Source organism: Glycine soja, chromosome 6 (genome assembly GCF_004193775.1).
Source record: "Glycine soja cultivar W05 chromosome 6, ASM419377v2, whole genome shotgun sequence".
In the NCBI taxonomy this organism is placed as follows: Eukaryota; Viridiplantae; Streptophyta; class Magnoliopsida; order Fabales; family Fabaceae; genus Glycine; species Glycine soja.
In genome coordinates, this window is record NC_041007.1 from 10,931,234 (window position 1) to 10,944,997 (window position 13,764).

At 33.6% G+C, this 13,764-nt stretch overlaps 3 protein-coding genes across 3 annotated transcripts; 1 reads left to right on the top strand and 2 right to left on the bottom strand.

Annotated features, from left to right (window-relative positions):
- Positions 1-2,278: 2,278 nt before the first annotated feature.
- On the top strand, positions 2,279-6,753 carry LOC114415580 (oligopeptide transporter 6-like). Its single transcript, XM_028380349.1, has 6 exons — positions 2,279-2,903; positions 3,895-3,992; positions 4,071-4,640; positions 5,299-5,557; positions 5,649-5,831; positions 5,946-6,753. The coding sequence occupies exons 1-6, from the start codon at positions 2,412-2,414 to the stop codon at positions 6,558-6,560; spliced, it is 2,217 nt and encodes a 738-aa protein (XP_028236150.1). The 5' UTR covers positions 2,279-2,411; the 3' UTR covers positions 6,561-6,753.
- Positions 6,754-6,931: 178 nt separating this feature from the next.
- Positions 6,932-7,558, bottom strand: LOC114415581 (cytochrome b5). Its single transcript, XM_028380350.1, has one exon. It carries the CDS (start codon positions 7,462-7,464, stop codon positions 7,099-7,101), a length of 366 nt encoding a protein of 121 aa, XP_028236151.1. The 5' UTR covers positions 7,465-7,558; the 3' UTR covers positions 6,932-7,098.
- Positions 7,559-8,625: 1,067 nt separating this feature from the next.
- Positions 8,626-12,504, bottom strand: LOC114415582 (malignant T-cell-amplified sequence 1 homolog). The gene is made up of 8 exons (XM_028380351.1): positions 12,371-12,504; positions 11,948-12,029; positions 11,756-11,823; positions 11,572-11,669; positions 11,236-11,372; positions 11,071-11,138; positions 9,196-9,259; positions 8,626-8,945 (listed from the first exon to the last, which is right to left on the bottom strand). Exons 1-8 carry the CDS (start codon positions 12,379-12,381, stop codon positions 8,928-8,930), a joined length of 546 nt encoding a protein of 181 aa, XP_028236152.1. The 5' UTR covers positions 12,382-12,504; the 3' UTR covers positions 8,626-8,927.
- Between the last annotated feature and the right edge of the window lie 1,260 nt (positions 12,505-13,764).

Sequence of the window (13,764 nt, forward strand, 5' to 3'; positions counted from 1 at the left end):
AATGAATTGTCTTAAGAAAAATTGTTTTTATTGCGAAATAATGTGCACAAAAAAGGGCAGCCTGGGAAAAGATTTTCAAATTACAGTTGAGCCTAGTCACCAATATTTGCATAATTTGATCAACTAGAACAAAATTGACTTCCAATAAATGCTTACAATGGATAGAGTCTGATTAGTATTTGTTTCTTACTAGTATATAAAGAACCAGATGCAACAGTGTAGAAGAAAATGCAACCACCACGGTGCTGAAGAAAAAAAGTACAAAAATGGGAAGAGAAAAACGAAACCAACTCTGGTGAATCCTTTAATTAATTTTGTCAATGGAACCAACTTGCAACCACCCAAATTATCAACATTCACATATCACAGTGCAGAGGTCAAAGTTGTCGACTTCAATTGTAATTGTAATGTGGTTGTCAGCTTCAGTAGTGGGAAAGTGCATGGGAGATTGAAGTGAACGTGTGTTGTGTGTTTGAAATCTGCGTCCTTTTGCTTGTTTTATTTTACAACTTGGTCTTCATATTCCTATCATTAAATTTGCATATTTATTTAATTCATTATAAAAAGAAGGAAAAAAAATGAATAATGTAACAAGAAAAATTATAAAATAGTATCTATATGATTAATATAATACTTCTCTTGCGTTGGTGGTAGGATTGGGTTAGTCAAGTGGATTGATTTTAACTTTATCCTAATTTAATTTACCCATTGTAATTATTAAGTTGTGTTTGACTCACCATATCGTTTAACCTGACATGTGAGAATCTATCATACTATACGGATAAAAAAAAAGTTGAGTTTGATCTTTGAATGTTTTTTGTTCCGGTTATTTTTGTTTAGTTTTTATATATCTTTTTCTAGTATTAATTAATTTGGCATTAAGTGTTCGATTCATTCAATCTGTTGTAACGTAAACGATGAGGTAAACGTGACAATGACATAAAAAGTCTCATTTATAAATAAGGAGCAATAATAAAACAGTTTTAAATATATTTTAGATATTTTTTATTTTTAGTTAAAATTTATAAAAAAAAATACAAAATCAACTTATTAATTAAGAAATAAGGTCTACCAAATTTTGTATTTTCGATAAATTTAAACTAATAATTAAAAGTACATAAAAAAGTATTAAAAAACATGTTACTAACATTTCTCGTCATCAAATATCAGAAAGAGAAGAAGGATCGGAATTGGAAAAACTATAGTGGAAGTCAATAGTTGTTGGACCAAAAGGGAAATAACAATCGAATGAAAAGAAAATTTAAAAGCTTATTAATTTAAGGATAATTCCAGATTGGCACTTGACACTTTCGAGGCAATTTTTGCAACTTAAAAAATATAAACAAAGACTTAATTTGATCTAACAAATTTTAGATAAATACACCATTCTTTAAAAATGGAAAAATAGATTATTTTAACACCTAAAAATCATAAAAACAAGTCATATTAATAGTTTATAAATATATTTTTCTGTTTATACACTGTCATGTTACATTTAGAATTTCGGAATTCCCTTTAAAATAATTAGGATCATAGTGCTTGTATTATTGTATATTAATTTTATACACAGACTTTTATACCTTAGGAGAGAAAAAAAAAACAGAAGAGATAAAAATATTAAATAAGATAAATAATGTGATAGATTGTTTTTAAAAAAATAATAGTTAAAAAAAACTTAGAATTTAATTAAAATACACTTACTATTAGCAAAATTGTTCAAGTTGGCTTATTGTCCGTCAAAAAATTTCTTCTATTCTAGTATAAAAAATGAATGAAACTAATATATATATATATATATATATATATATATATATATATATATATATATATATATTAATTGAGCTTGGTGATAATAGTATTTAATAATTAATTTTTTCTTTAAAAATATATATTTATCAGTGGAAAATCAAAGAATAAATCCTTAAGATACTAAATTTAGAGATTTGACATCTTTCAACCAATACTTCTCCATAAATAAGTATGAGTTAGAAATCGAACATATAATTATTATATGTTTAAGAAATAAAATTATTTATAAAGCAGATCATACTGATTAATCATCATACTTAATATTATTTTAGTGCATAAAAATTTAAAGTTAATTATATCATTAATCAAAATATTATGGATGCAATACAGATAACAAAGACAACTTTAGGAATCATTGTGAATTTGTCATCCGATTTTCCCGAAACATAGCAGGACTTTTGCACTGTCTTTTGGTGCTTACAAAGATTCCTCACCGTCTTATATTGCATATATATACATAGATATAGATAGACATAGCCACTCATTATTTCTCATCAGCCTTACCCATCTCCACGCATGATATGATCACTGTCACGGTTACATGCACATGAGATTTGACTTTTAACACCATCTTTGTGTTACAGGAAAAGTACTCTTTTACCATGGCTTCCACTTTTGAAGGTGGCTCAGACTCAGAGAAAGAGAACACTGTTGAGAGTGAAGAAGAAGAGTGTCCAGTAAAACAAGTTGAACTCACCGTTCCTAAAACCGATGATCCCACCATGCAGCTTCTCACGTTCAGAATGTGGGTTCTGGGGGTTCTTTCATGCGTGTTGTTGTCCTTTGTGAATCAGTTCTTTTGGTACAGAACACAGCCTCTGATTGTAACCTCAATTTCAGCTCAGATTGCTGTGGTTCCTATTGGCCACTTCATGGCAAGGACTCTGCCAACACGTGTGTTCTTCAAGGATTCAAGGTTTGAGTTCTCACTCAACCGTGGACCGTTTAATATCAAAGAGCATGTTCTGATAACCATCTTTGCCAATTCTGGTGCTGGAACTGTGTATGCTACTCATATTTTGAGTGCTGTGAAGCTCATGTATAAAAGAAGGCTCGACTTCCTTCCTGCTTTGTTAGTCATGTTAACTACTCAGGTCCTCTTCCATCCATATTAACCCATGTCTCTGTCTCTTTCCCGTTTAATTTATGCCTACACAACTTGTGCTTCAATAACTTTTATATTTATTGACTTGATGTAGACACACTCAGAACCCATAAGTCATGAATCTATGCAATCTTGTTAAAATTATGACAATTTTGGGAACAAAACTTGAAAATCCAGAACATTTTTTTATTATTAAAAATATATACTTTGTGCTTCAAGTCAATTACAAGGTTGAAGTTATAACTTTTTAGGAATTTATTACCATATATAACTTTTGTAGTTTTTTTTTTATTGGAGGGAGATTAACACGGAAAAATTCCTTGGGAGTCCTGCCGTGTGAGAGACAGAGAGAGGATGAAAAGGGGCAAATATATTGTGAGATTTGAATGCCCCCGCCTTTCTTCTAAAAGTTGTATCGTAAAAAAATGGAAAGCCTATCAGAAATCATTTACTTTTTACTAAAACTCTTAACGAAGTTTGAAAGGTGTAGGTTGGTTTTACTTGGTCATATTACTTTCTGACAATTTTGATCAAGAATCATTAGACTAGATTGTATGATTCTTGATATTTTTGCTAGATAAAAATATTTTGGAGTCCTGTGGCCTGTCGCAACAAAACTTATGTTTAATTTTTGACCAAGTATTGTTTAGTAGAGTAATGATAGATAGATTGATAGATAGATGGAGAGAGAGAGACAGAGAGAGAGAAATGATGTGATGAGAAATAAAGAGAGAAATAGAAATAAAAATAAGATGTAAGTGAAATGGAAGAAAAACTAAATGTATGTTTAGTATTTTTCCTATTTATTAAGGGACACTCAATAATGTCCCTGGGTTATGTGGAAAAGATTGTTGTAATTAGCTAAAAATGCTATCTTTTTTTGTTATGGTATTAATTCTTGTAGTATATTAATGGTATAAACTCGTGAGAAGTATACTAAAGGATATAGTCTTAAGCTATGCTTTGCTATTCAATTTTAGATCCTGGGGTTTGGTTGGGCAGGACTGTTCCGGAAATTTCTGGTTGAGCCAGGGGAAATGTGGTGGCCATCTAATCTGGTCCAGGTCTCATTATTCAGGTGAATTCCCTTTAACCAATGTGTTAATCAGTAGTTTTCTAAATAATGCAACCATGTTGATCAAGTACATTAATGTAGTGCTCTACATGAGAAAAGCAAAAGGCCTAAAGGAGGCACAACACGTACCCAATTTTTCCTCCTCGTCTTGGTCTCAGGCTTGGCTTACTATGTGTTCCCTGGCTATCTGTTTTCAATGTTGACATCTTTCTCTTGGATGTGTTGGCTTGCCCCCAAGTCAGTCCTAGTCCAACAACTTGGTTCTGGTTTGAGGGGTCTTGGAATTGCAGCATTTGGAATTGATTGGTCTACCATTTCTGCTTACCTTGGAAGTCCACTAGCTAGCCCTTGGTTTGCTACTGCTAATATTGCTGTTGGTTTTTTTCTTGTTATGTATGTGATGACACCAATTGCTTACTGGTCTAATGCCTATGAGGCCAAGACTTTTCCAATATTTTCAAGCAAGCTGTTCATGGGAAATGGCTCACTGTATGACATTTCAACTATTGTCAACTCCGAATTCCATCTCGATCGGCAAGCTTATTCAATCAACGGGCCAGTTCATCTCAGCACGTTCTTTGCAATGACATACGGCCTCGGATTTGCAGCACTTTCTGCTACAGTTGTGCATGTTCTGCTCTTTCATGGAAGGTAGCCACTATGTGGATCATCATCTGATTTTATCTTCTATATTCAATGACGTGTTAGAATGTTAGATATTATGCTTAATTACTTTGGTTTATTCGCTAAATTGACATCCAATATTTCAACAAAAATACTGACATGACATTGTAATAGAATGTCACATTAGCATTTCAGTTAAATATTGGATGTCAAGTTAAGAGATAGATAAAAGTTGTACAAATAAAATAGAGAGGATCTAATCGTGAAAAAAACAGGGCTTGATTTGTGAAATGACTGATAATAGGAGAATCAAAAATGCAATTAATCCTAGATATTATTTTCCCCCTCACAGCCCTTGAAAAAAAAATATTTATGAAGCTCTTGAATCAATCTGAACTTCTTGCATGAAACACCTTAAACTTCAAGCTTGTTTTTATCCAGAAACATGTTATATGTTTGTTCCTTTTACAGCAAAAACTTGTTCTGCTTTAAACTGGATCTCCATAGGCTTATGTTATCAATTACTTTAATGAGTTTTGTTTGCAGTGAAGATGAAAGTATAATTCAAGTATTACTTAAAATGAAAGTCTGCACAGTCTCCACATCCTATTCCAATTTTTATTTGCGAAAATATGTTGTCTTCCGAAACTTCAATTGCATAAACACTTACATATCCACTGTGCAGGGAAATATTGATGCAAAGTAAAAGGGCCTTTGGAAACAGTAAAAAAATTGACATACACACAAGACTTATGAGAAGGTACAAATCAGTCCCCACGTGGTGGTTTTACATCATTCTAGCAGCAAACATAGCTCTTATTATATTTATTTGTGAGTACTACAACGAATCACTCCAGTTACCATGGTGGGGTGTATTGCTAGCTTGTGCAATTTCCATCTTCTTCACTCTTCCAATCGGTATAATAAATGCCACTACAAATCAGGTATCTCAACAATTCACTTACTGAGCTTGCTAACTTCACCTTGGTGCTAAGGAGAAAATTCCCTAAGACCTCATCTTTTTCTTCTTAACAGCAACCCGGTTTAAACATCATAACAGAATACATAATTGGTTACATGTATCCAGAGCGTCCTGTGGCTAACATGTGCTTTAAGGTCTACGGCTACATCAGCATGGTTCAAGCATTAACCTTTTTGCAAGACTTCAAACTTGGACACTATATGAAGATTCCACCAAGAACAATGTTCATGGCACAGGCAAGTTTTGATTCTTGTCATTTTAAATGTAAACTATAAGAATAGCACCCATTAGGAGTTCTTATTTAAAGAAACTACTAAATATGGTTGCATATTGTCTTGCATTGTATGTAGGTGGTAGGAACAATCTTATCAGTATTTATATACACAGTAACAGCATGGTGGTTGATGAGAACAATCCCTCACCTCTGTGACACTACCATGCTGGATCCTGATAGCCCTTGGACTTGCCCAATGGACAATGTGTTCTTTGATGCCTCAGTTATATGGGGTCTTCTTGGACCGCGCAGAATTTTCGGAGACCTCGGTGAATATGCCAAAGTGAACTTGTTCTTCCTTGGTGGAGCTATTGCTCCCTTTCTAGTTTGGCTTGCTCACAAGGCATTTCCAGAGCAAAGATGGATAACTCTAATTCACATGCCTGTGTTGTTGGGTGCTACATCGATGATGCCACCTGCAACTGCTGTGAACTTCACTAGTTGGATACTAGTTGGCTTTCTCTCAGGATACATAGCATATAGATACAGACAAGAATGGTGGAAGCGCTGCAATTATGTGTTGTCTGGTGGTCTTGATGCTGGAACTGCCTTTATGACAATCTTGCTGTTTCTTGCTTTGAACAATAACAACATCATGCTTAACTGGTGGGGGAATAACCCTGAAGGGTGTCCCTTGGCTAATTGTCCTACTGAAAAAGGCATTGTAGTTAAAGGTTGCCCTGTACATTAATCATTCTCGGACGACGAGAAATGCTAGCAATACACTTTGTAACACACTCTTTTCAACAATTTCAACCTATATCAGAGGCTGCATCAATAAGAGTGGGTGTATTACTAATATTTCTCTTCTAAGATTTCATTATTGAGCTACTTTAAGTTAGGTGGGTTAAAATTTATAGAAAAGTTATGTCTTCAGATGATAATTTCCCTTTGCCATCTATTTGTATAGCAAATTAATCAAGGAAGGATAGGTCCCTTCAACGTGAGAAACCATTCACCAAAGTGGCTAACATTTAAACACTTCAATAGTAATTGCAGCCAGTTTTCAGTTTTTATTTATACTTTGTCAAGATCCTAGACAAACAATAAGAGAAAACACAGTACACAAATGTGATCCTAAAGACCTTTTTTTAATTATCAAACCTCCAATGTAATATCATGCATATAATCAATCATTACTGTTTTGAAATAAGCCAAATTATCCTTCATAGCAATACAAAGTTTGTTGTAACAATGACAAAAAAATTGAATTGCAGACTTGTGTAGTGCTACTTCTTACGTAAGTATAAGAAAGCTACTACCACCGAGATACCGACGACGGTTGCCGGAACAACCCAATATTGCTTAGTGAGTTGTATGAACTTTTCTTTGGTGGAAATTGGAGAAGATGTGTCAAGCTCACCAATACAATACTGCTCCATATGTTCTCTAGCACTTTTGCTGTGGCCAGCATCTTCAAATTCTTCTGTTGCGTCTTTCCCGGTTGCGGCGAGGATTACATCATCTCCACCGGGATGATCATCCAAATACTGTGTCACGTCGTATACCTTTCCATCAACGAGGATCCAGCAATCGTCTTTGGTAGTGTGCTGGGATAAATCTTTGATGGAGTAGAAATTGGTGAGGGTTGGCATCGTAGCTTTCTGTTTGGAGGGAATCTAGGGTTTTGGGAAGAGCGTGCACCCAATGGAATGGTAACAACAAAATTGGCGATAATTGTGGATTTGTGGTCCTCTAATTTGATGTCATTGACCAAACAAACAGTTGACTTCCAACCACCAAGATCCCTACAAAACTACACACTGTAGAACAAAAAGGTTTTAATTAGTATTTTATTCATATAATTTATTTGGTAGGTTTAATTTGTTGCTGTTATTTTTAAAAAGATGTAATTTAGTTCTTTATTATATTTTACACATGTAAGAATTAAATTTATATTTTTCCTTCTTTCAGACATTAATTTGTTATTGTATCACATTTTTAAATACAAATTTAATTATTTATCCTTAATAAATTAAGAAATTAAATTGAATTTTTTTTAAAATAAAATGATCAAATTAAATTTCTAAAATAAATTAAAGAATCAAAGTAGTAATTAAAACTTAAACAAAATATGACCAAAAGATTATCTTTTTGGGACATGTTTGGTTTAAAGGATGAAAATAAAGAAAATAAAAATAAAGAGTTTAGAGGATGAAAATAAAATGATAAAAATAAAAGATAAAAAATATTAAATTAAAGTAGAATATAAGAGATATGAGACTGATCTCATATATATATATATATATATATATATATATATATATATAATTTCTCTACACTTTTCCTTAACTAAACACATCCTTGATGGCATGTAATTTTAATTCAATCCACGTAAGTAATAGATCAAACGACATTATAACGCAAGGCTCGTTTGTGAATATGACAAATATTTTGGAGCCCTGGTATGTAGCTTATAAAAAGAGGGACCGAAGAAATTAATAAACTTAGGGAAAATAAAGTATATTTAAACCTACTTATCGGACTATCAAAAGTGTAGGATGATAAGACTGTTTCTTCACTCTTGAACAACCATGGAAGATGATGGTGTTTTTTCTAGACCGAGCCATGTAGGTAAGCCCAATGAAAATTTAACAAGAATCAATTCTGAATATTTTCATATTTATCAAAACGAAAAACATATTTAGAAGAAAATGAGTGAAAAATATTCCTAATAAACAAATTCTTTCAACAGCCAATTTTCCCTCCAATCAAGCACGCAGAGTGTTTTAAGGTCTAGATACAATTCTGTGGTATGAAAAAAGATCGAATGGCATAATCAAGTTTAAATAAACATCCGTGCATGGTTTCAACATTCAATTGGAGTCCAAAAATAAGCAAAACTTCGTATTTGTCAACACGCAGAGTGTATTCCATGTTACATGAAATCTACATAATTACTAAAAGAGAGCATTCTAAGCAACAAAATTCATTTCTTTACTGTTTACATGGTATAACGAAACAAATCCACAAGTTCGCATATGATCCCTAAGATCTGGCTCAAGGTCCAGAAACACAGGAATTCATCAATCAAAGCATTGAAGCTTCCGCAACATCTTTAATCAAGTTTCTCCATCTACAATGTAGTATAGCAAAAATGACAATATATTAGAAATCAGAAGAAAACATATTATGAAGCACAGGGTGGAATTGGTCTTCAATGTTCAAAACCAAAAAGTGCTATCATCATATCAACAAAAGAAAGAGAAAAGTAAAAGTTATGGTATTTATTCTAGGTACTACATCAAAGAAAAAAATATGAGCACTATGTATACTTATTTCTTAATAGTTATACAAACAAGAAGGAAGGCATATATCAATCATACCTTCCAAAGACCATCATTGAGATAATGCAAGTTATCAACCCCAATTCCCTTATTGATTGCTTTTCTGAAACCACAAAAATATTTAAACTTCTTGAGTAAAAGAATCAACCAAGGAAAGTTAAACTATGCAAATCATAAGTTCTCTTTATTTCCACATCAGCATTAAGTTTAAATTCTTTAATAAAAACCAAATGCTATGGCATTGATGCAAGCAACATTGATATTATTGGCAGTAAAGCAATGTTCCAGATTTAAGCCTTCAAGGTACATCGTTGAATTTTCAGTTGAGCTGGTGCTATTTGATAGCAGACCCATGATCAAGCAAGTTTATGTTAGAAAGAAGGGGGATGTTCCTGCAGAATTAGGCACATTAAGGGTGCTGGGTTTCGATTATAAATTGTAGAGCAGTAGCTGCCTACAAACAGGAATTACTCTACATGGTTTAAAGGGACTTTTGTGATTGAGAAAACAGAGTAAGGAGTGGATTCAGACCTCTTGAGAGTCCAAATATCTGAAATCTATTGCTTCCTAGGGGCCTCTCCTTGGGGAGCATGTTTCACACTATTTGCGTTCCCAGAAATGTGATTCCCGGGAATATTAAGCCTAAGAAAGTCATTCCCATAGACATGTTTGGTTGGAATTTAGAAATTTTAGAAAAATTTAAAATGTATTTAATTAAAAAATTGAAAAAGTGAAAGTTAAAAAAGAAATATAGTAGAATGTAGTGAAAATAGGTAATTATTGTAGAAAATAACTTTCATTCCCACGTGAGATACCCACCCCCACCTCATGGGAATAGAGAATCTGCTTGAAATGTGAAGATGTAACTTTAATGCAATACAACATACCAGGGAATATATTTTTATAACCTTCTAACAAACATGAGAATATGTATTTCTACCCTCATTCCTGGGAATGAAAGAACATGACGCGAAATAACACCCCCTTAGTTTCATTAAATAAAAATAAAAAATTATTCTTTCTCACTGTTATGATACCAGTTCTTTCATAGTTACACGCTACAAACTTCATGTCTTAATATTCCACCCCAAGATCATTAATGGGAGAGTTGTGTAACATGCAAACAAAGACCAGAGTCACCTAGCAATCTTCATAGCTCAAATCTCACATCACATTGATAGTGAGTGGTTCATTTGGATGAGCAGGTGTTGGTGACTTGATGGGGTCATGGGGAGCTATGGAGGTAGTAGCAGCAGGGGTTTGTGTAGTATGTTGGAATGCATGGCTGCTATTAAAAGCAGAGAGCAGCATTGCTGAGTTGTTTTGTAAGGTTACAAGCTGGCTGGTGCTGAGTGTGAGGAACTTGAGATGCACCGGTCTCAGGCTTGCGATCAGGTGCATCTAAAAGGTGAGTAGTTTTGGTTGTATGACACACTTGATGGCAGTGCAAGGGGAGCAGCAACGTGGGATGCTTGTTGGTGTTGGTCAACAGCAGATGAGGGTATTGTGCTGAGGGGTGACTTTGTTGTATGCTGCAATCTGCAGATCTTATTTCTTTCCTAATTTTTATTGTTACAATATTTATTTTAAAATATATTAAAATATGTCAACCCCATGATCATACATGAACCAAGCTGAGTTTGATTGAGTTGGTTTGGTTTGTCCTTAAAATTTTGCCAAGTAAAAATTGACCCAAACTAAAGCTTTTTAATCAGTTTGGTCTCATTTTCCAGTCAATCCAACCCAACCCAACCCAACCATACCCCTACTTGCATGTTTATGAATGTTAGGAAGAGAATAAAATAATAAAAGAGGGAGTATCTGACAGAGTCTCTGTTTATTAGTGACAATTCATATTTATTTCATTCAACATTCCTGCCCAATAAAAAAGATGAGATAATACAAGTTTCTTACATGTCTTTTGCAGACATTTTTGTAAAGCCAATAGCAAGAGCATGCTGTTTACCTTCAGCCATGATGGCCTGAAATCAGATAAATACATGATGAGATGAAAGTTAATATAAAGTCACTAGAAAATTTGTGCATTATAATCATTTAAGAAGAATATAATGACAGTACCACAGGGCATTCTGCCCCTACATCCTCATCCAAAACACCCCCAGGAGATGTAAGACCGGGACACATTATGTTCGCACCCGCCAAGACAAATCTAATTGCACCACGGTCAACTTGTAACTTTTTCATTATATTTGGATCTACAAAAGAAAAAAAAATTAATTAAGCAACAATAAATTTTCCATATAACGCATTTCAATATCCTTTTCATCATATGGGTTGGACCCAAAGTCAGCTGCATCCTACATTACTTTATTATGCATCATATGAAAGGTATGCACTATGCATTCAAAATAGGCCTTAAAAACTGGCAAAATATGCAAGAACTGTAAACTTTACATTGATGGAGAAGTCGCAAGGTGGGCATGTATGGTCCATCACGGACACTGAAAAACAAAGGCACGTTGTTCACAAGAACCAGATTGAGATGGTTCTGACTACAAGAACAGGGAAAAACAACAGTTAGCAACAATAGAAGATATGACACAGCAAAATGCAGGCAAAAAGAACCACACAATCAAACCATTTAGCAACTATAAGAGGGGACTTCTTGGGAAGTATATCATCCAAAACAGGTTCAAGGCCCGGATACTGCAGTGGAGAGTAAGTGAGGTTAGTATCACAGGCAACAAAAAACCAATGAGTAGCAAGAACCAAAGTTGTTATTTAAGGTTAAAATTTCAAATCAAAGGGCAAACCCCAAATGTGACATCACCTCTTCAGCAATACTTTGTCGTATTTTTCGTTGAACAGATGCCTTCACTTGGTTCTGTGCAGACACATCTTCGCCAGAAAATCTGGAAATAAAAGTTGACATGTAAATCTAAAGATAAATATTGAAAAATAAAAAAAATTATAATGATGCAGCACATATATGTTCATGGAATTATCGAGTGGTTGGGGGAAAAGGGGATGCAAGAAAAAGAGAGCATTGGGGTTTCCGATACAAAATTCATTAAATGTTTTAGGGTTTGTGGCAGCATCACCACCATCAATGGTGCAATTGCTAAAAAAAACCCGGAAAAGTAACAATATGAAGAAACTAGAACGAGAAAAAGAATAGAAACAAGTGTTGAATGACATCAGAAACTACGGAGTGTAATTTTGCAGATATATTTTGTAGAGCGAGTGAGCGTACTTTTTGAACATCTTCTGCTGCAGCGTTCAGTTTCGAAGTGAATCTGTGTTTGTGACAGGGAAATTGGAGAGAGAGAGAGAGGAGATGCAAACGCAACCGCGCTTCTCGCACTGGTGTTTCTGTATTTGGACCATTCACGCTCAGGCCCAATCATTATCAAGACATAATAAGCCTTTTAGGGTTTTTGGTCCGTAGAAAGCCTTTACGGGCTTAAGACCTAATATTAGGGTGATCCTAGGTGCACCAGCATTATTGCTTGTGCACCCAGCAATTTTTTTAATTCCCTAAATGCCCCTGGTGTCTTCTTCCTTTTAAAGTTGGTTGCAGTGTTATTTTTTCTCTTACGCCTCCATTGTTTTTTTATTCGCTTTGTCCCTCTGTTGTTGGTTCGTGTTGGTTTTTCATTGTTGAGAGAGTTGCTGCTTGGGTTGAGGTAAAAGTGTTACGGGTCGGTGGTGATTATTGCGGTGGTTGTTTCGTCATTGTTGACATTTAAGGTACACCATTTTGTTGCATTTTGCTAGGTGTGCGTGAGTTAATCCGTAAGATCTATACGGATCAAGTTGATCCGTAAGTTAAAATTACACATACGGATCAAGTTGATCCATATGAGTCATAGGGATCAACTTGAGTGAAGGGCATTTTCACCCATTGACTTAAAATGTTGGGTGCACCAACAATAATGCTGAGTGCACCTAGCATCATTCCTAATATTAAGGGAACGTACTTCCAAAACACTCTGGTTATTGCTTTCTTGACTTTTTCATTATATTTTGAAAAGTCCATTTCAAAAAGACAGGCAACAATAGCCAAGATTATGAATTGGAAGGGATAGGGTTTGAGTCTAAGTAGGGTATTATAGTAATTGTTCTCTATAGTGTAAATAACCTTTTTAATTCTTATATTTATTGAATACCTATATATTCATACCAATATTTTTTATTCACACTTTACTTAAATATAAAGTTAATAAATCAATAAAAACATTAATTAAATTTTCTTACAACTAAATTAAAAACTCATTGTTAAATTATTCAAACATAACTTCAATCATTCAAATATAAGTCATAACTGAATATTAGAAAACATAATCATTCTTAACCATCAACATTTTAATTGTTAAATTTGATTAAACCCAACAATAAACTGCAAAAACTGATTCTTAAACTTTAATAATCAATACTATGTTTTAGTAATTAATTTAAGAAAAAAGGATTACCAACAATGTAAAAGTTTTATAAAGTCATTCAATCATAATTTATTATATATAATAATTTTGTTAACTTTTAAAATAATTATTTTAAAGTAATTTAAATCATGATATATACAATTAGATGACAGTGTAAAATTATTTTATATCATCAATGTATATACATTAGATTCTTAATTTAATA